The following is a 26,929-nucleotide window of genomic DNA, read 5'->3' as shown; positions in this document are numbered from 1 at the left end:
CCTCATAATTACACCATTTGCCACAAGAAATGCCTTTTAAGATGCCACAAGACTCTGCCTTGTTTTAGCACACAGGCTAACGTGGCTGCTCCTCTAGAGATGATTCCGACCAGGGCTCTCATTCCCTCCCAGACTGGAATGGAAAGGCAAAGCTCGCATTGCATGCTGGGATTTGTAGTTGCCCTTGCCTGAGGTGGCTATGACGGGAGTCGGTATCCCGCTCAGAGAACGGGCTGCCCGTCGGAGTGCCTTGTCGGGTGTGATGGGCAGTTGCGGGCCGCCAAGCGGTGCCTCAGGCAGAGCCGAACCGCAGCGACCTTTCCCGTCAGGCAGCGCTTAGGACAGCCTTCCGCTAGCGAACGGGTGGGGGGGGGGGTCCTTCCTCGCTACGTGTCGCAGTGCGGGGCGCGACGTTGGGCCTTCCTGGCTTTTGCGTGCGGATTTCGTTTCTCTGTCGCCGCCGCGGCCCGGAGCTTCTAACGGGCGCCGGATGGGCGCGCGCGGCTGCGGCGGGAGCCATGATGCCCGGGGAGACCCCGCCGGCGGCGACCACAGCAGGGATCGCGGCGGAGGCGGCGGAGGCCTGCGCCAACTGCGGGGCCCTCCAACAGGTAACGGCGGCAGCCGTGGGAGGTCCCAAACCTCAGCTGGGCCCGCCCAGGCCTCGGCCCCGGGATGCTGATTTCTGCGCTTTGATCCTGTGTGTCTGCCATGAAAGTGCCTCTGGGCATGCCAGGAGTTCCTTTAGCCTCACATCCTTAGGAGCCGCGTACCCGCATACTCCCGCTCTCCGCCTGTATAAGTTGGCGCAGAAATCCCCAAAGGAATTGCTAAGTCCTGTTACAGCCAAAACCAGAGTCTTGTGAGACCTTACAGTAGGGTGACCCTATGAAAAGGAGGACAGGGCTCCTGTATCTTTAACAGTAGGGTGACCATGTGAAAAGGAGGACAGGGCTCCTGTATCTTTAACAAATGTATTGGAAAAGGGAATTTCTGCAGGTTTCATTTGTATATATGAAGAACCTGGTGAAATTCCCTCTTCATCACCGCAGTTAAAGCTGCAGGAGCTATACTAGAGTGACCAGATTTAAACAAGGGCAGGGCACCTGCAGCTTTAACTGTTGTGATGAAGAGGAAATTTCACCAGTTCCTCCATATATACAGATGACACCTTCAGAAATTCCCTTTTCAATACATTTGTTAAAGATACAGGAGCCCTGTCCTTTTCATATGGCCACCTTATTTAACAGTTGCATAGAAAAGGGAATTTCAGCAGGTGTCATTTGTATATATGGAGAACCTGGTGAAATTCCCTTTTCTATGCAACTGTTAAAGGTGCAGGAGCTATACTAGAGTGACCAGATTTAAACGAGGGCAGGGCACCTGCAGCTTTAACTGTTGTGTCGAAGAGGAAATTTCACCAGTTCCTCCATATATACAAATGACGCCTGCTGAAATTTCCTTTTCTATGCAACTGTTAAAGATACAGGAGCCCTGTCCTCCTTTTCATATGGTCATCCTAGTTTTACTAGCAAACCGGAGGTTAAACTAACCCTTTATAAGAGATACGGACATATACATAAATTGTAATATGTTCGTGCGACACACCTTCACACTGCAGCCGTCACACTTAACGTGTTGCGACACACAGTTTGGAAAGCTCTGCCTTACAGACTCACACTCTTGATTCTGGCATAAACTTCCATTGATTATGAAAGCCAACTGTTATCAGATGCCTGGGTCATTATGAAGAGTCTCAGGTTTATGTGCTGTATATATGGGGAGGAAGGTGAGAATTGTAAACAGTGACGTCAGGAGGAAATGAAATGCAAAAAGTGACCATTGCATTATGAACAGTGGTTATTCTCATTGCAGTTGTTGCTGATAACGCAAACACCCTGGTTTGTGTATATTGTGAGCAGTATAGCATATTGTGCTAGACAAAATTAGCTATCCTGAATCCCAGTTCATTTATTTAATTTATAAACCCATTCTACCCTAGCAAATACTACCGTATTTCTTTGATTCTAAGATGCCATTGATTGTAAGATGTACACTAATTTCAGTACCACCAACAGAAAAAAAGCGTTCATTCTAAGAAATAATAAACGCACCCACGATTCTAAGATGCACCCCGTTTTTAGAGCTGTTTATATGGGGGGGGGGAAGTGTGTCTTAGAATCGAAGAAATAGGGTATATCCTTGCAATTCTAGCATAATTCAAGTCTATTTTTCTAATCATATTGGTGTCTAAAAGATCCATAGATTTGGATTCTGAACTTTCAGCTCCGCGTGTGTCAGAAAATGGACTGTTTACATCAACCAAAAGAAGCCTCTGAAATATTTCACATGATTGTGTGTGTGTCCTTAAACATTCATTAGTTTATTTCACTTGATACAAAAGTTGGAGGAATCTGAGGCAAAAGAGAAGCAAAAGGAGTTGGAGGCTGTGAGTACAAAAACCTTTGTTCCAGGAGCAATAGGCTTAGCAGACTCCTCAATTGCATGCTCCCTAGACCAAATATCTGAAGATGCTCTGAATTTTGTGGCATTTGAAAGTACTTCTGTAACAGCAAGCCTTAGGAGTACCACTTTATTTTATTTATTTATTACATATTTATACTGCCCAACAGCCAAGGTTGTCTGGACAGTTTACAATTAAAACCATTATATACCACACACAAAAAACAAGTTTTAAAGCTTTTTAAAAAAATTAAAATGTCATAAAACCAGAATAAGTTATAGTCCCGGGAAAGCTTGTCCTAAAAGATATGTTTTCAGGGGGTGTTTGAAAGATATTACCACTTGTTTAGGAACTTGGTCAAGTGCTATCAGAATTCTATCATCACTGATATAATAATAATACTGCCTTTGAATCTTAGATACATGGGATCTCCAGAAGTATGAACAGGCTGCAGCAATGTTACGTTTGCAAACTGCTTATTTCTGAAAGTCAAATATCTCATAAGTAGTCTTCACATAGGATGACCTTATGAAAAGGAGGGCAGGGCTCCTGTATCTTTAACAGTTGCATAGAAAAGGCAATGTCAGCAGGTGTTTGTATATATGGGAAACCTGGTGAAATTTCCTCTTCATCACAATAATTAAAGCTGCAGGTGCCCTGCCCTTTTTAAAATCTGGTCACTCTAGTATGGCTCCTGCAGCTTTAACTGTTGTGATGAAGAGGAAATTTCAGCAGGTTCTCCATATATACAAATGACATCTGCTGAAATTCCCTTTTCTATGCAACAGTTAAAGATCCAGCAGCACTGTCCTCCTTTTCATATGGTCGCCCTACTTTACATTTCCCCATAAATTCCCAGTTTATTCATTTTAGGCCTTAGGGTGAGGATGTGTGGGGAGCTCTTTTTCCTGGCCTCGTTCATATTTCCATCATTGTGTAATGTTTCTTCTCAGCTATCATACTTTCCTAGCCAGTGTTGTGAAAATTGTTTGCTGATTTTCTTCTTCCGATTGCTTCCACATGGATAAAAATGTTCCTTTTACAACTCTTGACTCATGTGTCTGATGTGAAAGGCTCTCTTTGTTGTTGCTTCTAGCAAAGTTCTAAGTAGATACCTAACACTGTGTGGGAAGTTGCAGACCCAAACGGTTGTTTTCACTCCTCTGTTAATTCATACCGTTTTCGGCTCACGTTATCTTCAGCTGGGAGTTACTCCCAACTCTACGCAGTGGAACAGCGGCCATATTCCTAGCTGTAGGAAGATTTTAAACACTGTTTAATCTAACCAGCATCATGAATCTAGTGTAGACTACCCAATGTCTGTAGGGTATGGATACATAATTGGGTGAGCGGGGGAGCAGAACTAATTCAAGTTTTATAGGGAGAATATATAATAATCCAGAAGATGTTAATTAATTCATTGCATACGGGTTTCAATGTGGATATTGGTTCCTATTTCCATGATTTTGAAGATCTTACTTGACATTTCACGTCTTGTTGTTGAGGAAGAATGAGTGAAGGGACCTGCATGTTTGTGGCGCATAGAGATGTAAAGTTTTGGATTTTAAAATGGAGGGGGAAAGTAGGGGGGGAATTATCTCAGATTTTCCAAAAATGGCTGGGAAAAATGGTTTTCCCTCCAGTTTCTGCCCCCCCCCCCAGTTTTTCTGAGTCTTTTCCCCCAGGCCTTCACATCTCTAGAGGCACAGGGGAAAGCAGTCAATGTGGTCATCTGGGAATTGGTTGGTTGGCTACTGTACACTTTCTATCTGGTCTGTTGATTATTCATAGGGTTCATTAACACATACTTGACTTGTCTGCCTGATGCTTGATGAATTGCAGTTAAACATGTGAGTTGACTCCATCAAAAAGTATTGTGTTTGAGGTGACCATGAGTGATATGAAAGTCCTGTCTCTGGTGGCTCATTCACTCATGCATGTGTGGTTAGTTACAACAACAACAATAATAATAATGGTAATAAATATTTCTTACCCGCCTCTCCATTCTGATTGAGGCTGGGAACAGCAATAAACGATACAATACATAAAACTGAATTAAAACATAATATACATTGTTAAAAACATCCTAAAAAACATTCTAAAAACATCTTAAAATTCCACTGGATAGGCCTGCCAGAAGAGATCAGTCTTTATAGCTTTCTTGAATGCTAGTAGACCGTTAAGTTGACAAGTCTCCTCCGGCAGGCCATTCCATGGTCTGGGACCAGCAGAAGAGAAGGTCCTCTGGATAACAGTTGTTAATCTAGTTTTTGCTAGCTGAAGTAGATTTTTCCCAGAGGACTTGAGTGTGCAGGGCGGATTGTACGGGAGAAGGCGATCCCGCAGATAGCCTGGACCTAAACCATGTAGAGCTTTAAAGGTAATAACCAACACTTTATACTTCGTTCGGAAACTAATTGGCAGCCAGTGAAGAGATTTTAAAACTGGTGTGATATGGTCAAGCCTAGGTGTACCAGTGACCAGCCTGGCTGCCATATTTTGAACTAGTTGAAGTTTCCAGACTAGGCACAAAGGTAGCCCCATGTAGAGCGCATTGCAGAAGTCGAGCCTCGAAGTTACCAGCACATGCACTACTGTCTTTAGGTCTTCTGACTCTAGGAAGGGGTGCAGCTGGCGTATCTGCCGAAGCTGATAGCAGGCACTCCTGGCCGTTGCATCTATCTGGGCTGTCATTTGGAGCGACAGATCCAGAAGCACCCCCAAGCTGCGAACACAGTCTTTCAGGGGGAGCGTAACCCCATCCAGAACTGGTTGACACACCTCCAAACCCAGGTTATGGCCTTTGACAGCAAGCACCTCCAACTTGTCTGGATTCAGCTTCAGTTGTTTTTCCTCACCCTTACTTTTGTCATTTGATTGGTCAGATATGCTCAAGTAATGGTGTAGTCTTTAAAACAGCCATGCCAATAGTGCTACTAACAGTACAAACCCACCCAGCTTTTACTAGCCTACCTGCCCACACATGCCTTTACTAATCAAAATATAAAGGGGAGCGCAACAACTTTGTTAATTGCTTTGGGGACCATTCTTCTTCACCATTCACAGACTTACAAGTGGCTATTTATAAGCCTGATTTGAAGCTTTAATTATTAGCATTATAATACAGAGAGGGGTTTATGCTCATCACACGACTGTTTTGGAACAATTGAATTGCATTTTGAACTTGGTTTGTATCCTAATGCTTAGGATGTGCCTAGATCTCCAATTCCCGGAGTCGGGGAATTGGACAGTTGGGGTATGGGGAGCTTTGAGCTCTAGCCACTATTTCTGGTGTTTGGATTCAGCTATGGTCAGGATAATTAGATGGACCCAAGCAGCATGGTCTGCTGTTTACTCAGCTCAGTTCTTACACTACTAAACATCATTAACAGGCAACCCAACATTGTAGACCTATGATTATTGGAACCAATCTCTTTTCCAGCCTAAAGTTATACACAGGTTTGTTCCTATTTTTATTAAAGGGTTTCTGGCTTTAGTTTTTAATTACTTTTTGTCCGTAACTGTACTTCCTTCTTTTGCTCTCCACATCAAATTAAATGTTCCTAAAATGTGCCAAGTTTGGGGCATATCTGGATACATTCTCATGGATGGTGGTGGTGGTGGTGGGGGTAAATTCCTTAATAATTTACTGTTGTGTTTTCTCTTGCAGAATTTAAATGAATATGTAGCAGCCTTAATTGCATTAAAGCAAAAGATAATTGATACTGAGTAAGTACATCTTTATCTCTTTTTTGCACAAAAGGATTCATGTTCACATGTATCTGTTTTCATGTTTGCACTTGTGGGCTTTGAAATCCCATTCAAGTCCAGGGGCATCGAAAGCATCTTGTAGAACTACAGCTTATGCTCACAGACCTGCTGTAATCTAGCAGGATAACATTTCAGCATAACATTACAGTGGTTCTGTTAGTCCACCTAAGTGTGTGGAAGGGACAGCAAATGGCCAAACTTTGAGAAAGGAAGAGAATCAGCAGTACATTCCTTATGTGGTGTTTTGTGCATAAAGCAGTAACTAGCATGATAACTAGGAAAGCAGTTATCATGTGCAAAGAAGCTGTTTTTGCTAAACAATGTCAAAACACAGAGAGCATTTTCAGTATATACCAGGCACAACAGTATGTGTATGTGTATGTTTTTATTTGTTCTCCAAATCTTTAAATTTGCCGGGTTGTGTTAAGTATCTATTTTTAAAGTGTGGATCTACATCTAATCCTTTCCCTTTTCCCTCTCTTACAGTCACTTGCTGACAGAATACCAACAAAAGTGCAACGATATCCTTTTCTGCATTTCGTTTCCCAGAAAATAATTGTTATGTATATGCACTATGTACAAGCAATACATCGTTGTGGGGAATCTAAAGTAGTTGTAGTAGTTTAAAAAGACATGTGGAAAGCTTTGTAATATATGGTGAGGACTTCTGTGTTGGATTCTGAACACTGCAGATGTTGTTGTTGGAAATGTAGCAATGTTCCGATTTCTGAAATCTTGATGGTGTAATCTGCGAAGGCTCAGATTACCCACAGTTGCATCAGGCAGCAACACACAGGCAGGGAACGGCAGTCACGGCAACTTTGACTGAAAGCAGGCATCCTGTTTCCATGGCAGTGAGAATGACTTTTGAGCCATATGCTAAGGACAATTGTGGGAGAGGACCCACTGTAAGTGGAGCCTCTGGTTAGAGATGTAAGATTTCCAGAAATTTTGAAGCCATGGGGGAAAAAATGTTTTTTTTTCCCCCACTTTTTTCAGGGGGGACACCGGAAATTTTCAGAAAAATTGAAATAATGCAATATTAGCACTTTTTTCAGATTGAACGTCACTTTGTTACTTTAGGAACATAAAATGTAATTATGTCCAAGTTGGTTTGGCATAAAATTATTACATTTGCTATATTAAAACTAGTGTATTCAAACAATTATTACAAATTTAATTTACTTTTTTTTGGTAACAAATGGAGCTACAAGCTCCTGAACTGTTAGGAACACCTGACCTGTAAGGAACCTCTTTGGTTCTGTCAGTTTATGAGGAGCAGGCAAAAAACAATTTTAAAAAACAACAACTGAAGAAACCACCAACATTAGTAACAAAGAAAATTATTTATGTCTCCGCTAGTCCTCCAGTGTCAAGACATAAAGCCCCCATTCCCATAAAAAGAACTGAGAAAAATGGGGCGGGATCAAGATTCAATGAATATGCATGAAATTTAATCAGACTCATTTCCTGACCTGTCGCTGTCAGTATTAGTTTCAATCTCTGTTTCCATTGAAGTGCTGCCCCCTAGAGGCAGAAATGCATTTGAGAGTTGTAGTCTCAGTTTGCAACCTAGGATTTACTTGTCCTTGGTGCATAGACATTGTAATAATCTGATACTGTACAGTTTTTAGAAATCATTTGGAGAAGTAAATATCTGAACACCTTCTTAAACATTTTTATTCATCATGCTAAAATAAAACATCCCGTAATCTGTTTTTTTCCATTTTTTCAATTTTTCGGGGGGGGGGGGAACCAAAAAAGGCTTCGGGGGAAAACCATTCCCCCCCCCCCGAGATTTTTCCAGTTTTTTTCTGGGCCTTCACATCTCTACCCCTGGTTCATCCTAACCCCACCTTTCTCTGCCATGCTGAAACACAAAGTTGCTGCTTCATGTGATTTTCTTTTTTTAAAAAGAATGTGGGTGGAAGTACTTTCATACAAAATCTTACTGCGATCGCCTCTAAAATACCTGGATGCTAGAATGAACCAGGCTCCTGCTTGCATGTATGCGAAAGGGAAAATCCAGAGTGTGGGTACCCATACATCCTTCATCACTGACACCATTGGTTTATTAGATTTGTATACCTTTTTCCCACCAAATGGTCTCATGTGGCTAACAGCAGTAAAACACAACGCAAAGGATAAAATATAAAAATCATCAAAACAAGGCAGATAAAACACATCAATAAAATAGTTGAAAAACAATGGCCAATTGAGCAAACTTATTTACAGGGGCCATAACAAGTCATCTTATCAAGCTAAAGGCCTGTCTCAATAAAATGTATTTGCTTGCTGGCAAAAGTATTTATTTATTTATTATATATTTATACTGCCCAACAGCCTAGGCGCTCTGGGCAGTTTACAACTAAAACCATAATATAACAACAATCCAGATTAAAACTTAAAACTTTAAAAGTCACATAAAACCAGATTAAGTTACAGTCCAGGGAAGGCTTGTCTAAAGAGACATGTTTTTCGGAGGTGTTTCAAAGATATTTCTGCCTCCCAAACTGCACAAGGGATGGTTTTCCAGAGGGTGGGTGACCAGGAGCCCCCCAAAATACAGACCTGCTCCTTTAGAGGGAGTGCAACCCCATCCAGAACAGGCAAACACCCCGGTTCCCAGATCTGGGAATCACCAGCCCACAAGATCTCTGTCTAATTGGGATTCAGCTTCAGTTTATCGGCCATCATCCAAGCCATAACTGTATCCAGGCACTGGTTCAGAACATGCACAGCCTCTCCGGATTCAGGTGTTACAGAGAAATAGAGCTGGGTGAAACTTTGCCCTAAATCTCTTGATGACCATTCCCAATGGCTTCATATAGATATTGAATAACATTGGGGACAGGGATGGGACCCTGTGGTCATCAGAGAAGGGGACTTCGAAAGGACTTCTAGAGCCTGAAAGAAGCCAATGAGAAGGGCCAGTCTCAATGGCCTCAAACACACTTGGACAGAAAGTACATTTTGAGAGACAGTGTAGTGGCTAAGAGTCCGAGCTGTGGGCCAGAAAGTCCCCAGTTCAAAGCTTGCCTCTATTATGAACTGAGTAGGGGACTGACTCACTATATCACAGTCTCTAAACCTCCCCCCATCTTCATTAATTAATGGCTTATCTTACAAGGATCCAATGATGTATTTGAAACCTTTAGAACACTTGAAGTCCACTATATAAATTCAAGGTAGTATATTTGTATTTGCATACAGAATCCAAGATATATACATTATTGTGTCAGGTATGCTTGTGTCAGAAATCAAAGGTTCTCCCTTTATGATACATGCCAAAATGTTGGTAGGGGGTTACTTCCCCAGTTAAGATCCCTATTTATTGTAAAGGGAAGCCCAGCTGTTTTGGCCAGTACCTAAGTTCTTGGGCGTCTGAAAAACAATACAGTGTTGTGTGTGCTTTGTAAGAGACATAAAATATATCAATTTTGTACATGAGTACCGTTATCAGAATACCAGCTGTCTCATAAGAAAAGACACAGGAGGCTCTGTTGATCTATTGGTATGGGTAGTTTCCAGTGCAAAATAACTGCACATTTAGGAGAACAATGCCTTGAGTGCCACTTTTGGTAGAAAGGCAAGGTACAAATGGGGGCTGCGTCTGAAAATGGCACCATGTCAAACAGTTCCCCTTCTGTAATGTGTAGTAAAATTTAACCTGTAACTTGGTGTCTCGGCTCCCACTTCATGTAACTTACTATTGCTAGCAGAAGCACCAAAATGCATAGTTGTATGATGTTAGGATATGGGATTAAGTGGCATTTCCATGTTTCTTGTAATTTTATTTCTGCTCTTGATGTGGGCTTTCTTTTCATAAACAACCTCCGCTATACAATTTCATAGATAGATAGATAGATAGATAGATAGATAGATTTGTGAGAGGGTTTTTTTTTCTTCTCTAATGTGCTTGATAAAGTATAGTGGTAACCCCTGAAATTCAGGTTTTCCTTAACCAGATATCACAGCTTCAGTTTGCTAAAAGGTAAGAACTAATTTCATTTGAATTGCCCACTTCTCTGGGTTTGGGTATTATCAAGGCAGTCTGCTGGCTGAGTCTATCTTGATGTTAATAATTGGCTCTAGTGTGCCTTTGTATTCATCCCTAAGGCAAAAAAAGTCAGGTGTCAGAGTAGCTTTTAGAGAAATAATTTAAGTGTGGGATGTGATATGATCAGAACATTACGTTTTGTGTTTGTTACATGACTTGGCCTGTGACTTAAAAAGTGTACAAAAGATCTTGATAACTTGAAGGCTTTCTTAATTGAGTTTTAAGATTTTTGTGTTTAAGCCTGTGTTTGGTTTCTGTTTTTCTAATCCTAGTCTGTAATGTCTATTTCAGAGAAAACAATACTCTTCATCAGCAAGTGGAACAAATGTTCCAGAAACTATCACCTCTAAAAAAGTGTCAAGAAGAGCTGGGGTCTGTGAAAGCAGAGCTGGAGGAGAAAAAGGTAACTTTGTCTTTGTGAAATAGAGATAGGTAGAGGCTTGGTTTCAGACATTTGGTTTGCCTATTCTTTGTACTGTTAGCCTGGGGGTCTGTCCCTATGGGTAGGCCCTGGCCTGAAAAAGGACGCTAGCTGGCCCCACATAGAGAGCTGATGGATTCTTCTCTGATCCCTTAGAATGTAATGCACTTTGAGAACCCCAGTCTGCCCCTCTGTCAAACCCTTCCATTCTTGCACAAACACAGACCAGACGAAGAAGAAAATCCAGAAGTATTTCATTTGTTTGGTAGCAGTTGTAAGCTCCTTTCTACAACCCCAGGAAAATAAAATAAAGCAGTTTTGTTCTTGGGGCTATCAACAGCCAATCCACTCTCCTGTGCTACTTTAGCCACCCATTCCCCTCTCTAAGCTGGCTTCTCTCCTGGCTTGCATTGTTCTGGGCATGAGGTAGGCTGCCAGGGGCATTGCCCACAGTTGCTATTCAAATATGTCAGCTTTTTAAACAGGTCACCATGCAGTAGTACTTTTTATTCTGACTGCCCTCAGCTCTCCAAGGAGGAGGTCTTTCTCAGCTCAGTTACCTGAGTTCTTGCTAAAGGGGGAAGCTGTGGAATAAACCTGTGCCTTTCTGCATACAAAGCATGTGTTGTGCTGCTATACTCTAGCTTCAGCCTGTTTCCAGGGGAGGAATGGGGTATATTACTGCAGATTTGCAGGTGATGGTATAGTTTCTTCAAAAAAAATGTTGAATGTGCTTTACTTTAAAATGTATGTTCAGGGCAGCCCAGTATCTTGCAATCAAAAGCTGCCAGGAAAAGCGTTCTGTTTCCTTGGACACTTGATTGTGTCGTCACGGATATTGATGAAAAAGATGACTCTCGTTCACTTTTGCATTAGTACTCTTTTGACCTATTTCTCCTGTCAGCAGCATAGGATCAATGTCCGCCTGTATTTCAGTAAGCTTTAAAAAAAAGAACAATGTGTTAGATAAGATGGAGTCAGTAAAGGGATGTTAGTTATACAGTAATGAAAAGAAATAAGAGTAAGAATGGAAATAGTATTCCAACAATGGCGTTGAGACCAAAGTATAAAATGCAAACATCACCTCAAATTGTGGGTAGTTAATAAAACTTAAGTACAGTAGAAAATAATGAAAGAAGATTCATTCTGCTTTTATTGCTTTTAAATTCTATATTGTTTTAATTTGGATCATGGTTTAATTTGCTTTTAACTGTGTATATTTATTGTTTTATAGTGTATGTTTTTATCTGTACGCCGCTCTGAGATCTTAATGATATAGGGCGGGATATAAATGTTTTAAATAAATAAATAATAAATAAATTGTTAAAAATTCTATCGAGATATCACTTTAGTTAACATTTTTTGTTTAATCATGAGAAAATATAACGCAAGACTGTGCTTAGAGAAGGACAAGAAGGAAGATGTAAAGTCTGTCCACTTGACCTGGCTTTGGGGCAGCTTTTAGTAGCAGTAGTAAGATTCTTAAGCTCCTTAAAATTGGTTTTTGTTTGTGATATAATCTCCATACTATGCATTATTCATGGATGTTCCATGTCTAAAGGAAAGTGAAATGGTTGGCAAGGGATTTTGTCTCTTGGCTCTCTGGTATAAATTCAGTGTCAATACAATACCTCTGCTGAACCTGCAGGAATTGAGGTATTTTCCTCATCGAAAGTTTACATAATTTTGTTTCCTGAGCAACCTAAGGTTAATCTAAATACTGGGTTTGTATAAATATGTCTATAGGAGTTAGCTATGATAGTGTTTCCAAGTAGAGGTCCGTCCCTGAACAGTTTCACTTCTTATTTTTCCCAGTGGTAAAGGACTTTTTCCTGTTTGGGAAGGCAGACTTAAGGCTCAATTATCCACGCGCTGTTTGCATCCAGACTAGATTACTGTACTGCTCTCCATATGGTGCTACTTTTAAATTTATTTATTACATTTTTATACTGTCCAACACCCAAAGCTCTCTGGATAGTTCACAAAATAAAGCAAAAATCATTAAATATAAGAACATAAAACATAGCACAAAACCCTTTTAACCCACAAAAAAACACATACAGAATAAAATGAAAAGCATAAACACAGTTTTCAAAAACAAGAGAACTAAAAATACAGTCTTCACGCTTCAGCTGATTGAAAATGGGGCAAGATGGTCTGCACATATTACACCAATCCTGTAACAGGTAGCTGTTTCCAATTAAAGTGCTCATATGATCCTTTAAAGCAGGAGTGGGCAGCACCAGATGTTTAGGCCTAGATGTCCCACTGGCCCTAAACGGCATAGCCAGTGGTAAGGGTTGATGGAAGTTGTAGGCGAAAATATCTGGAGGACCACAAGTTGCCCAACCTTCTTCTTTAAGGCCCTAAATGGCATGGGACCAGTTTATTTGAACTATCACCTGCGTGCACTTAACTCGACCTAAACTTTAAAGATGGACTTCACCCTGCTCTCAGGCTTTTCCCCATTCTCTCTCTCTCTCTCTCTCTCTCTCTCTCTCACACACACACACACACACACACACACACACACACACACTTGCCACTGTATTTAATATCTATGTCTTACGAAATTCATGATTTTATTTTATGATTCTGTTGTGAACTGGCTTGATTAAATACTAAATTGACCATAAGACAGACATACCTTGAGAAGTCAATTGCTATCTGTATGGTTTTTTAAATTATCATGACTTTCTTTTATTAGAGTTCACTCAAGATATACCAGGAAACACATCTGGAATATGTTCGGGTAAAAGATGAAATGGACAAAAGTGATACTGTGTGAGTTATTCCGTTATAAAGGAACCGACTATTTAATTTTTTCCCCTTCTGTTGTTAATTGAAAGCATGTAATTAATCTGAAAGTAATCTGAAAGTATGCCCAGACTACTACGCGGGATGTGGAGGGAAGAGAGAGAGAAATCTAGGGAAGAAAGGAATTATAGATTATTCGTTCCAAATCAAATGTATTAATAGTGCTGTTTAACCTGTATTGCAACACCACACCACATTAAATCAGTCTTAGATAGTTAAATCTAGCAGTCCCAAAGGAAAGGCTCTGTGGGTCCATGCTAGAGCCCCTGCTTTGCATGCAGAAGGTCCCAGGTTCAATCCCCGGCATCTCCAGGTAGGGCTGGAAAAACTCCAGGGCGTATTCCAAATTTTTTACATGGTTGTGAAAAGGCAGACAGCCCAGCCAAAAGCTGCACATGACAGGAATCATTTGCCACTTCTGACATAGCTGACTACCCCATATGAAATGAGAATGCCCCCTGGACTCCTATTAAATGCAAAACTAGAGAGGTCTCTAATAGTAGCCCTGATGTCTGTGTGCTGCCTCCAATATCCGAGACAGTAAGCCTATATAAACCAGTTGCTGTGGAACATAAGAACATAAAAAGTGCCATGCTGAATCAGACCAAGGGTCCATCTAGGCCAGTGGTTCCCAAACTTTTTCAGGTCACCGCCCCCTTGGTTCCACAAACTCATGCCCAGCACCCCCTACCCTACACTATAAAAGTCATTATTCAGAATAGCAGTTTTCAACGACCCACTAAGGAAGATAATAACAATAAAATTCAAAACAGTAACAATTAATTGAATATTTATTCAAAATCCAATTACATTTTTTTAGTTTATTCAATTAAACCTAATTGGTGAACGTGATCCAGTGATATCATCTTTTCAAACTCTGATAGTCATTTAGCAAGTATATTAGATATCACATTTAGTAACTAGGGTAGGTTTGATTTAATTTGATTTATTGCATTTATATACCACCCCATAGCCGAAGCTCTCTGGACAGTAGAGTACCTCACTATTCTGTAAATTCTTAATGTGATGGATGGGCTTGATGAAGTGATACCAGTTTCCCAATGTCTGGTTTAAAGTCACTTAACATGAGTCTTAAATCACCATGTTTAGTAATGTGTTTTGCAGCCGTCATGGGAGGACACACCAAGCAGTGTATGTCTTTTCATCTGTCAAGGATGCTTTAGGGTGGATTCCTGCATTGAACAGGGGGTTGGACTCGATGGCCTTGTAGGTCCCTTCCAACTCTGCTATTCTATGATTCTATGATTAGCGTTTTGGTGCTTTTGAAACATTTCAATTCACTGTTAAAAGGACTCTTCTTATATGGTATTAATACATGTGTGGATTCTTCCCCTATATGGCTTGGGACCAAACTAACTTCACCCATAAAAATGTCCCTGGGTTTTAAGACCTTCTGGAGAGGTGCTTCTCGGAAAAGACCACCTCGAGCGCCCTCCTGCCACCCCCTTGCCTTTTAACGCTTCCCTAAGCAATCCCACAGCCCCCAAGGAGGCAGTACCGCCCACTTTGGGAACCACTGATCTAGTCCAACACTCTGTTCACACAGTGGCCAACCAGCCATCGGCCAGGGATGAACAAGCAGGACATGGTGCAGCAGCACCCTCCCACCCATGTTCCCCAGCAACTATCCTGCTTGTGAGTTCCTGGTTGACAGCTGGTTGGTCACTGGATACGTGTGAATGGAGTGCTGGACTAGATGGAGCCTTGGTCTGATCCAGCATGGCTCTTCTTATGTTCCTATGTCCCCCTCTCACCTACATAGCACTCCTTTGAGTGCCAGGTGAATTAGCATCCTCATCTTTTAGCGCTGCAGTTTTAAATCTGTATTTTAAATCTCTGCATTGCTGCTAGTTTTTATTCTGGTTTTTATTTTTATATTGTAGTTTTAAGCTTTTATATCTTATTTTCTTTGTGAACTGCCCAGAGAGCTTCAGCTTTGGGTTAGTATAGAAATCAAATAAATGAATAAATGAATAAAATGCCCCCTGCCTGTGTCTGGTCCCTTCTCATCCTGGCAGGTGGTGAGTGGTGTAACCTTTGCTCTGGTGAGCAGCTCAACACTTGCTACCCATTCAGAGAGGCCAGAAGCTAAACTAGTTGCCAACCAGGACAATATGTGGTCTCTCCTTTATCACAACTTTACTACCTTCTCGTCTCCCTTGTTACATGTGGTATACTTTATGAACAACCCTAATAGCATGTGGTGAGGTTTATGGGTACTCAGAACTCATAAAACTGGTCATGGATTCAGGTTCTGATTCAAAACTCAACTAAAAACGTACTGAACCAGTAAAGGTGATACTAAGCCTAAGTTACTATATTCAAATTCAGCAAAAAGCCTAAAATGTGTATCGAGAGAGTACATATCTCATTTTTCATGTCTGTGTTGTTGTTTTACATGATCAGGAAGAAAAAACTGGAAATTAAAGTGAAGAAGCTTGAAGGTAATCAGTCTTTTCCCGGCTGCTGGGATGACAATTCTCTTTTATTTGTAACTCAGATGGATAACTTATTTTTCTGGATGAAGACATTTATTTGACATATCTCTAAGAATAATTCCACACCGTGTCTTTGCCCTAAAGGATCTATTTACTCTGATATATTTTGTAAGCAGTCCTCCTGCCCCCTAGCGCCTACTACTCCCTTACCTTATCCTTGTGCAGTGGCAACGTTAGAAAATGTGCAATTTCGTGTGTGAGTGTCAATCAGCAGCTTGGAATAAGCCAGTCCTGTGGGCCAGGATTTGACAGCCAGCTGCAAGCCTGCCATAGCCGCTCAGGCTGAGAATTATTTGCTTCATATCAGCAATCATAAAGAGATACTCTTGTCCTGTAGTTTTCCTTCACAAGCAACTGTCTTGTCAGTGAGTTATGTGAAGAGGAAAGCAGGGGGCATGACCCCTAGCCAAGCAGCTCTGTTGTTGCAATTTTGGCGCCTGTGAATCAGAGTCTGCCTTCAGTCAAATCTGCATCCATGGCTGCTGTGGGGGCTTGGCTAGTCAAGGAGAGTGTTTTTTTGGGGGAGGGGTTAGAGAAAAATAGTGAGGCAGGGGAGGGGGGATTGGAAAGAGTTGCTTCCTGGCCTGCCCAATCTTCTTCCGTCCACACCACACCCTTCGCACTCTCACCTTCTCAACTCCCAGCCCCTTAGCCTTGCTATTTCTCTCCCAATCACTCTTTTATCTCGCTGTTTCTTCACCACCACCCCTCCAATACCAGCCTTTAGCCTCACTCTTTCTCTCCCTGCCACCCCTTTGACTTGCTTGCCAGGTTATTTGAAGGAACGCCTCCTCCCATATGTACCTGCCCGGACCCTAAGGTCATCTACAGGGGCCCTTCTCCATGAGCCCCTGCCAAAGGAAGTGAGGCAGGTGGCTACTAGGAGGAGGGCCTTCTCTGCTGTGGCACCCCAGTTGTGGAATGAGCTCCCCAGAGAGGTCCGCCTGGCGCCTACACTGTACTCCTTTCGTCGCCAGCTGAAGGCCTTTTTATTCTCTCAGTATTTTAACACTTAATTTTAACTTAAATTTAAATCCTACTGTTTTAACTCTGTATTCTAATCTTATATCAATTTTGCTGCGTGGTTTTATCCTGGTTGTGCTTTTTATACTGTATTTTGTATTTGTGCTTTTAACCTGTTGGTTGCTTTATTATGGTTTTAATTTTTGTGAACCGCCCAGAGAGCTTCGGCTATTGGGCGGTATAGAAATGTAATAAATAAATAATATAATAAATAAATTGCTTTCTCTTCCTCTAATGCTGAACAGCTGATCAGCAGCAGGTTCAGGAACAGGGCAGAGAACCTGGCATCCAATTTTTTAAATAATAAAATTTTAATGGGTCAGGGAGCTTTAAAAAAAATGCCTGCAGGCGCCACATTGGGGGCCCCCGTAGACACGCAGAAAACTGCTAAATTCAGACACAGAAAATGCCTGGTAGCACTACGCTTTCAATATAGCGGCTTGTTGTAAGTAAAGAGACAATTTATTGGATGGCCTATATATGCATTCGGCCGAGGCACGTCATTCGACTGTCTTTACTTGGCAACTTGCTAAAAGTCTGTCAAGTTTAATAGGGGTAGGAAGGGGAGGGAGGGAGAGTGAATTCTAGTCCTTTCCTCAATTTCACTTCATTTCCTCTGAAGAAACTGGCCTGCCACCCACCCCTTGCTCTGCCCCATATAGCGGCAACAAACTAAATCATGAATGGGCCGGCGAGAAAGACAGTGGAGCATTCCTTCCTCCTCTTGTCCTGGCCAATGTTATGGCCACTGCTGCGGGTGGAGCAAGGGCTATTCTTCCTAACTTGGTCCTTCCCACCTTATTCCTTAAATTGACTTGTGTTTTTCTGTCACTTAGAAAGCATTTAGGGAAGACCGCCCCTTTGTAAGCCAGAAACTGTGTTTGTCACGTACCCCCTTAGGAGAATCGTGGAATGGATTGTTCCTTTCTAACTACTTTGGGACCTGTAGGCCAAAAAGCAAGATACAAATAGAATATTGTATAATAAGCTCTTGGTAGAGGACAATCCTGCCCCTCGTAACCCCAGCCACAGAGAATCAAGTCTGCTCCCTATCGTCATACCCCCACCGTGGATTCTGATTCTTGGCCAACAGTGAGATTACTGTCTATAAAGTGGGGGGAGCCTGCTTTTACTGCCTTACTTCCCTGGTCTCCTAAACTGAACACAACCTCCAGGCTATGATGAGAGGTAATACCTACAAATCAGTAAGTGCAGACTCTTCCCAAACTCTGGTCTTGGTTGGTTGACTTTTCCCCAGGTGACAGTGCCAGAAATGCCCATGCCTTCAAGTGAGGGAAGAAGGACATTGCTTTCCCCGGTGAGATAAGGGCTGCCTGGGCCACTCTGACCCATGTTTTGCACCCACCACAGCATTGTTCCCAAGTACAACCTCTTATTCCACCCTGTCCCACCCACACATTCTTAAGAATGAATGATCACCATTAAGAAAATGTGCAGAAGTGAAGGCATGCACTCAGGGGCACCGTCATGAGGTGGTATTCCCTATCTCTGCTGAACTTCACCATTAAGAAGTCAAGCTTCTTGCTCTATGCATTGCCTTACCCTGGTACTTTTTCTTGGTCACACTGGCATAGGATGGAGTGTTAGATGCTAGGTTTTATGTTTAGCTCTTTTTATAATTATAGGTTTTTAATAATAATAATTAATATAGTAATATTAATAATAACCCTGGCTTTCCACACGCTGGAAATGTTTTTATGTGAGGGAGCATTTGAACATAGAATTGCTTTTTTCTTGCGTATTTTAATTATGTCTTAGAGATTCTGAGATTGACCAGCTGACAACAAACCTAATTTAATTGCTGTAGAAATTTTAATCTGAAAATTATATTTTGAAAAGATCTTATATATTTTCATGATTATAGCCTTTTAAAGATACGGGCGTTTGCTTTATGATCTGACAGTGAACCATGAAGTACTGTTTAAGAAACTGACTGCTGTAGAAATGGAATGTGCAAATACATTTTATCATATGGGAACAGCTTGTTTTTATAGGATCATATCCTAGTTTCTTAGGGCTCATTAAGCAGGGTTCTAAGGCATATGGGCCTTTTCTGCATCTGAAGAAAAAGCTGTGAAGCTGGCGTATGCAAAATTGGCGTTCTAACAGAGCCTAGCTGCATGCATCCAGTGTGATGAAATCCTAATGAAATACACGATAGTGCAGAGCTAAGTGCTGCAAACCTTGAATAAACTGTCAGAGTTTGCCAAAGCAAACCAGGAAGGTGCCACAATGCAAGTGAATTTGCCCTTGTTCGCTAGCTTTTGTGGCAATTTTGAAACCTAGCTTACAGGCTTTCACACCTTTTGATTGATTTTTCCCCCCTTAAATGAAGAGGCTGCAGCAAAACACATCCAGGAGTTCAAGCGGTTGAAAGCAGAGAAGAAAGTTCTTGAGAAGGAATTGAAGAAAGCACAGGTATCCTCCCTTAAGCAAGCGTTCATGCATTTTGCCCTTTTTCAATTAGGTTGAAGTAGGGGGTCTCCCTAGAGCATCCTGGCTCTTCATGCCTCACCTGCTAATATTGTAAGCTGTAGAGTAACTGGGGGTTGCCAGCATGTTCCCACAGCTCCTAATGATCTTCTCCTAGCCATGGAGACTGTGCCTTATAGATTTGAATCAGCTGTTCTGTTGGTGGCTCATTCCCCCTCATTGGTGGACTCACCTCCATCCCTCCCCTCTCCTTCCAATGTGCTTATTATGTTGGGAAGTTTATTGATTCAGGACTTGCTGTAGAAAGGGGATCACAGGAACTGTTCTATGGTCCTGTAATATGTCAGCAGGAGTGACATCTGCAGAGAATAGTGGTACCTTGACTAAACGCTGTGATGATGATGATAATGATAACTTCCCAATACCAACATGCATAGTTCTTCAGAGTAACGTAAGTATTTTTTAAAAAATGCAGCTCGCCCCAGAGCTTATAGTCTTACGTTTTTGACAGAAGGAAAAGGCAAGGGTAACCCACAAATGGACAGAAGAAAGGAAGAATGGAAAGGGTAATTGTAACATGGGAGAAGTGAAAGCAAATACAATTAGATATTTAACATTTGTTTCAATTGGGAATAAGGGCAAACTGTTCTAAAATGTACAGTTCCAATTTTACATTAGACCTGCAAAGCATTTGAGAGGTTGTTGTTGTTCATCATCATCATCCACCTTTTCCCCAATACTGGAACTCAAGGCAGTTTGAGGTTAGGAGGTAATGTAAGCAGTAACCAAAGACAACCCTTTTTCCACATTCAGTACTACAAGTTATGGATGGTACGTAATTGTAATGGAATGTTTTTTCTCCTTAATGTTGCTAGGAAAAGATTGATGGTTTTCCTAATGCAAAGCAAAAGAAAGGTGACTCTCCAATTTTTTATTTGGCTTTTCAATTCTGGGGTTGCTGTTTAATTGTTGATCTGATATGTGTCTATCTATTTCCTCTCAGTGCTGAAGAATGCAGAGACCCAGAGTGAGAGAGAGAATCCAGTAGCAAACCTAGACAAAGGTTGGTATGTATAAATCTGTCTCCTCTTTAATAAGTGTGTTACTAATGCTCGTAGCTGATGTTCTATGAATGGTCACCTTTACAGTCAGCACATTTTGCCACGGGGCCTCATACTTCAGCTTGACCTGGGGTCTTGCAGGTGTCATGAAGGAGCTGATTGGGAAAAGCAATTGCATCACTTCTTGGTTCCAAAAATCTGGGCAAGGAAAAATCAGGCCACTTCTTCCTGACTACAAAGTAGAACAGAAGATTTTCTGTAGGCTTGAAAGCATTTCTGACTCTGCTGAATGTTGGTTTCCCCCCCTAGTACTGCACAGGGATGGAGTCAAGTGTTACAAATTATGAATTAGTTGTTGCCTAATGCAGGGCAGACTCCAGTGCAGACCGTAGCATCCCACTGCATTCTGTGCAAATATTGAGCCATTGAAAGTTCAGAACCAGGCTAAGATGTCAATGGCTAAAATAGTGCTTGGCTTGGCCCTGCCCTATCCTACTGTTACTTTGAAATTGGTTTTGCAGGTGCATCGTGTGGTGCGCATAGGAGAGCAGAGTGCAGTGCATTGGAGCAGAGCAGACTGCCTGGTTCTGCAAGGCAAGCAATGGTCTAGCAATTTAGATGGTAGAAAACGGCGAGGTGTAGGGAGTGATCAGAATGGAATGTGCAGAAGCTGTTGAGGGTGGAGGAATTTTGAAAGAAAAGTTGTGGAGACTGGTACATTGGAACGGATTGGTGAGAGGGATTTCGAGTGTGTTCTCTCGACCTACCACTTCTTCCTCCCATCCAAACTGGTTATTTGGGGATGAAAAACATGGCCACTGGATATCTGCTGGGTGATGAGTTTGGCCCTTCCATCCATTTGAATTTGACACCCTGACCTCGGTAGTACAACAAACTGAAGGACACATGTCATTTTCAGATCAACACAGCCTTACCAGCAAAGCCACAAAAATTGCTGTCCTACCAAACTTTTACGAGTCATGTTGGGCACATTGGTGGCTTGTAAGGCAGGGTAGGGATGAAGGCACCAGGTTGCTTTTCTGCCTGATTACCTTGAAGAGTTTTCTCTCTTGCCCCCAGTGGCTGGGCCTGAATTTATACATTTCCTTTCGCATGCAAATGCCAAATAGCAAGTCAGTGCCACCAAATGCTTGGAATGCCAGCAAAGGAATACTTTCTTAGCTCTTTATTTTATTGCATTTTTTGAGTCCACGGCTTAATTAGCAAAGATCAAATAACAAGAATGCCACCAGGCACACAACTGCGTAACAATTTTAACAATATAATGAACAGTGATGATATACAGAGTCAAAATAATGACCTCTATTTTATATAGTGCTTACAAATATAACTATTCAAGTATGCAAAGTTATAAAGATGACAACACAAGGCAAAACAAGGCAAGATAAGTCAATAATTGCTTCTTGTAAAACCTTGGCAATAAGATATAACGACAGACTAATATACTTATTATTAATTGTGATAGGATTCCGGTTATATATCTTTTCCCGTTTCGTCAGTTCATTTCCAGCTTCCTCAGATGTATATTCTTTCAAGTCACCACGTGTCGACAAGAGATAGTACTCCTTAAATTGCTTCCAGCTACCAGATAGGGAAATTCTTTCTTCTGCCCCGGCTGAAAATTCCTTAGCTTCCAAGCAGCAAAGAAACGGTCCATCAGCTGATCTCACTCAGGCTTGTTCATTAGTATTATATATATACAAATAGCAAGTCAGTGCCACCAAATGCTTGGAATGCCAACAATGGAATACATCCTTAGCTCTTTATTGTATTACATTTTCTGAGTCCATGGCTTAATTAGCAAAGAAGCAAACAGGGACAAGAAGGAAATGATGCAATTTCAATTGACGTGGTTGGTCGTCTTGCTGTTGTTTATCATGCCGACAGGATTATGTTCTCCGAGGAGGCACAAGGCTCTGGAGAGCTGCAAGGAAGGAAAAGGAGCATGTTGGCTCACTCATGATTTAACGCCGCACAAAATCACAACTTCTGTTGATTTTTTACAGAGACGCTCTTCTTGCACACTGATCAATGTTGCATTGGGAATGTTTGTTCTTATACCTTCTCTTGATTTCTCTGTGTTTCCTGAAACCCTGTCATGATATTCCTTTACAAAAGTTTGATTTAAAACAAGTATTTTCTTGTTTTAGCTTGGTGTTTGGGCATTCTGCAAGCATAGATCCATGTTTCTGGATGCTACGCGAAATCCTTCTCCCCAGCAATTCAAGGCTGATTCAGCTATGTAAATGGGACTGTATTTTAATTTATTTATGGCAAGGTATTTTTATACTGCCCTTCGATTATATTCCCAAAGCATTTTACAAGAAAAGAACTCCCACAACGTAACAACTCGTGTGTGTTTGCATCTTCTTTGTCCCTTAGGTCCTGAGTTCTGACCCTTAGATGTACAAATATCCAATTTTCAGACTTTTCTAATAATTGAGGTGACTTAGTTGGTGTAGACGTACCTCAACATTTTGGGCATACGCTTCATATTCCCTGTTTGACGGAAAGATTTACTAATATCTCACTTTAATTTATTTTCTATTAATCAGTGTCTAAGACTACATGTATACCGTATTTCTGCATTTTAAATCCTGTGGAAATACCATAACAATTTGGATATCCCTTTGATTATTTTACAGAAAAAATTAAGCTGCTGCTGGAGGAACTCTGGATGTGTATAGATGGTTCCACAGGAAAAAGTCAGATCAACAAAAATTACTTCTTAGGTGAGAGCAAACATTACCATTTTAGGCATAATTGAAAGTAACCCTTTTTGAAAGAACTGTTATATTTTCAGTAAGAATGAATGGCTTATTCTCCCCACGCTCTACCAACACAAATACATGCAACAGCTGTTGATCATGTTCATTCAAATACACATGGAAAAACAATTGAGTACTCTTAGGATGATATTCCAGTTGGTATTTCATATTTGTACAGTTAAAGTGTAAGAATTGCATTTATGTATATAAACTAATTACAAGGAGGGTGTTAGAGCTATTCAAGTCATCGAAGTTTTGCCTCTTAGAACTCCATATTTCCTTCCTCTCTCTGTTCTGAGATTTCACCAGAAATTGCTCACGTGCTGGGCCTGTTTAGACATAGTTGTCTCTCTTGGGCGAGATCAGCAAACTGGTCTTTAGCCCATACACTCCCTCCCCTTCGCCTTTTACTTCTGGAAGAAATAAAACAATATCTTGTAAGAATGTACAATTTCCCTTGACCCTTAGAAATTAAACCCTGGGTCAGGAAAAAAAAGCATTTTTGAATGGACCTCTATATCCAGCTGGTAGACCATTCAACCCCCTTTGGTTCCATGGAAGGAGGGAGCATGAGGCCTGCCCCTAACCATTTTATTTATTTATTTATTACATTTTTATACCGCCCAATAGCCAAAGCTGTCTGGGCGGTTCACAAGAATTAAAACCATAATAAAGAAATCTCTGAACAGTCCTCACTCCAGAAGTATTAGAAACTTGCTTTTATTTACTCACTGTCAAATTGTCCATCTTTCTAATAGGACGTACATGTGAAGAGGGAGGGTTGGATGTGCGCACATGCACACACACCGTGTGGGATCCCTATCAGTGAGGCACAGGCCACCCAGAGTCCTGAGTGAAGGGCATGCATCTCTCTCACCACAATATCCCACATGAAGCATAATGCTTGGTTTTCCCTCACAGAAATAAATGGCAACTGTTCATTTAAATGGGAAAGTGGAAAGGATTGTACTTGGAGACACCGTTGGGTGGGTGATAAATCCATTTCCTCCCACTAGCGAGTGCAGCTAATAAGAATCAAGTCTGCTCCTATCTGCAGAGCTCTATATTGGGGTTTTGTTTGTTGCTCATACTAGAATAGGACAGAATGCAAATTTATTTTGATGGCAGAGTTTCTCATAATGTTCCACTCTTAAAGGTGGCCTACAAATAATTTTAGATAGATTTTTTAGATTACTGCAGAATCCTGTACTTGCATGCAGTGACCGAACAAATACTTACCCTCTGAGCTTAACTTTGCCAAGATAGGGACAAATACATCCTAACAGCATTTTTTTTAAAAAAATCCTCAGTTGTTTTCTGTTCTCCTTCAGCCCAACACTGTTGAATCTCCTTCCTGCCTCCACTACTTTCCACATAAAGAAGGCAAAATAAAAACCTGCACATAATCTGTCCTGAATTGAATCCTTGTCAGTAACTCAAACAGCATAGTTTAGTTATAGACCAGAGCAAGAAAAGTATTTTGACTAACAGAACCAAGCAGCTAGAAGAAATATTTTTGAAAAGCATTTGTTTTCTTATCTTAAACCTTCAGAAGGTGGGGGAAAATACAGAAACTTTGTTTAAACCGCATATAATCTTCTGTCCCATAGAAGCAGTGCAGAATCCTCAAAAGCTCAAGAAACCTCACGGAGAGAAGCCGTCTAGTTGTTCTTCACTTGGAACCTGTACAGCGCACACCTCTTTGACATCGCTGCAGATAAAATTGGACAGCAGGCCTGCCAGATATGGTCGTCCAATAGAAACCAAGGCCATGGAAACTGCTGATGCTCGCAACAGTGACAATGCTTTTTATGAAGATGGATCTCTAGAAGTTGTTGCTCAGACAGACTTAGCAGCATGTAGCACAGATCTCTTCAGCAAGGAACAGGAAGAGCTTGGTGAAAACCTGCGAGATGTTTTGAAGTGGTGTAGGCCTCTTCCGCCACTATTGTCTCCCATACAGTTTTCCCCTGCCACTACTCCAGTAAGTTACAAAAATTGATTAAAATTAAGTAGCATAGTAATATCATGAGCTTGATTGGCTTTATAAATTGCAGTAAGAGCTCTATGGCTGCAGATAGATTATAGATGACATGGTGAGCACCTGTGCACTCACCTCTGGTAAACAGTTTTTGCAGTTTTTTGTAGTGCCTCAGAAGTTGAAAAGAAACTGTTTTCCCTAGAAATAACAGACCAAAATCAGAGTGTGTACATCCCAGGGCAGTGGTGCCTCTGTTGTACCACCTTCAACAATCAAAAATACGTTGTTGCCTGCCTCCAGGCTATGTTAGGCCCAAGCTTAGAAAATCTTTACAGTTGTATCCAGAATCTTTGCAGTTTTGTCTTCAAGCTCTAAAAGTGCTTTCAGATACTTCCAAATCTTTCTATACTTTCTATACAATTCCCACATATATTGAGCCCAATCCAGTAAGCTGGTTTTATTGAACACGTGCAAAGGATTTTAACTTGTTTAAACTGCAATTCCCTCCTGCCAGATCAGAACTACTGTGTGTGGATTGACTTTGAAGACTGTTCAGAAACTTCAATTACTTCAGGTGTTGGGCCCTTGCACCTTTGCTGAAAGATCTGTATTGGCTTCCAGTTCATTTCGGGGCATAATTCAAAGTGCTAGCTTTGACTTTTAAACCCTAAATGGCTTGGGCCTAGGGCATCTCAATCTCCTGTATGTGCTTCCCCTGTGCTTTTAAGTCAGTGGGGACCTTCACCAAGTAACATCATCATATGGTGTTATGATGGCTGAAAAAAGGGGGTCTTCTCAATAGTGGTACCCTCACTCCTTCCTTAGAAAGATTAGGCAGTCTTTCAGTCTCTGCTTTTAAGAAGATTCTAACCATATCGATCCAGTAAACATTTGATGAAAAGTGGAATAAAATTCATGGCGTAATGCTTTATAGGAACCTGCTACATTTACAGATTTGTAATTTGTTCTGTCTTTTTTATTTCAAACTGATTTTATTGTTAGCTGCCCTTAAACTTTTTTAAAGCATGTGGTGGGATATAATTAGAAAATAAATGAATTTGGAGGCAGCTTCTGTTGTGGTGCAAGAAAACTACTGTTTTACCAAAATTACTTGTTGTTGTTGTTTTGCTTTCACTGCTTACTGAAGTAAGAACTACAGGTCTGAAGCAGGAGCTTTCTCATTTATGGTGTCGATCTTGTAGAACTTGTTATACTAAAAGATACACCGAGCCCTATCTTCGCTCTATTCATTCTGTCACCAGATGAAAACAGTGAGGTCATAGGAAGGTCTTTTAGAACATACGAAATGGCTTTCCAGATTTAAACTTCTGGCTTCTGCTATTATCATGTCTGTATTATATTGTGGTTTTGTTGCTTATACATTGCTTCAGGTATTTTTTTTAAATAGGAAAGTGAGTAAAAAGGCTTTATGGATTAAAAAAAATAACTCTTGCAGGTGAATTAAGCCCTATACATCTCTTTCTCTCTCTTTCTCTGTCACTCTCTGTTGCCAAGAGATGTATTTGACTTTAACTTGGCCTTCATTTATTATTCTTGGTCTTAGTTTAT

General features: G+C 41.1%; 1 protein-coding gene across 1 annotated transcript in view; it reads left to right on the top strand.

Moving 5' to 3' along the window:
- The first annotated feature begins 490 nt into the window (after positions 1-490).
- The window catches only part of ICE1 (interactor of little elongation complex ELL subunit 1), a 45,880-nt gene continuing 19,441 nt past the window's right edge, over positions 491-26,929 (top strand). The window contains exons 1-12 of the mRNA XM_063130201.1: positions 491-611; positions 6,135-6,193; positions 6,722-6,756; positions 10,211-10,229; positions 10,587-10,698; positions 13,424-13,500; positions 15,961-15,998; positions 19,432-19,514; positions 20,405-20,444; positions 20,533-20,592; positions 23,257-23,343; positions 24,990-25,363. Coding sequence (XP_062986271.1) covers positions 519-611; positions 6,135-6,193; positions 6,722-6,756; positions 10,211-10,229; positions 10,587-10,698; positions 13,424-13,500; positions 15,961-15,998; positions 19,432-19,514; positions 20,405-20,444; positions 20,533-20,592; positions 23,257-23,343; positions 24,990-25,363 — 1,077 coding nt within the window. The 5' untranslated portion in view covers positions 491-518. The remainder of the gene's footprint in view (positions 612-6,134; positions 6,194-6,721; positions 6,757-10,210; positions 10,230-10,586; positions 10,699-13,423; positions 13,501-15,960; positions 15,999-19,431; positions 19,515-20,404; positions 20,445-20,532; positions 20,593-23,256; positions 23,344-24,989; positions 25,364-26,929) is intronic.

The sequence above is a fragment of the Elgaria multicarinata genome, chromosome 7 (genome assembly GCF_023053635.1).
Source record: "Elgaria multicarinata webbii isolate HBS135686 ecotype San Diego chromosome 7, rElgMul1.1.pri, whole genome shotgun sequence".
NCBI classification, from domain to species: Eukaryota; Metazoa; Chordata; class Lepidosauria; order Squamata; family Anguidae; genus Elgaria; species Elgaria multicarinata.
The sequence above is the reverse complement of the archived record's forward strand: the minus strand, read 5'-3'. Positions and strand labels throughout refer to the sequence as shown.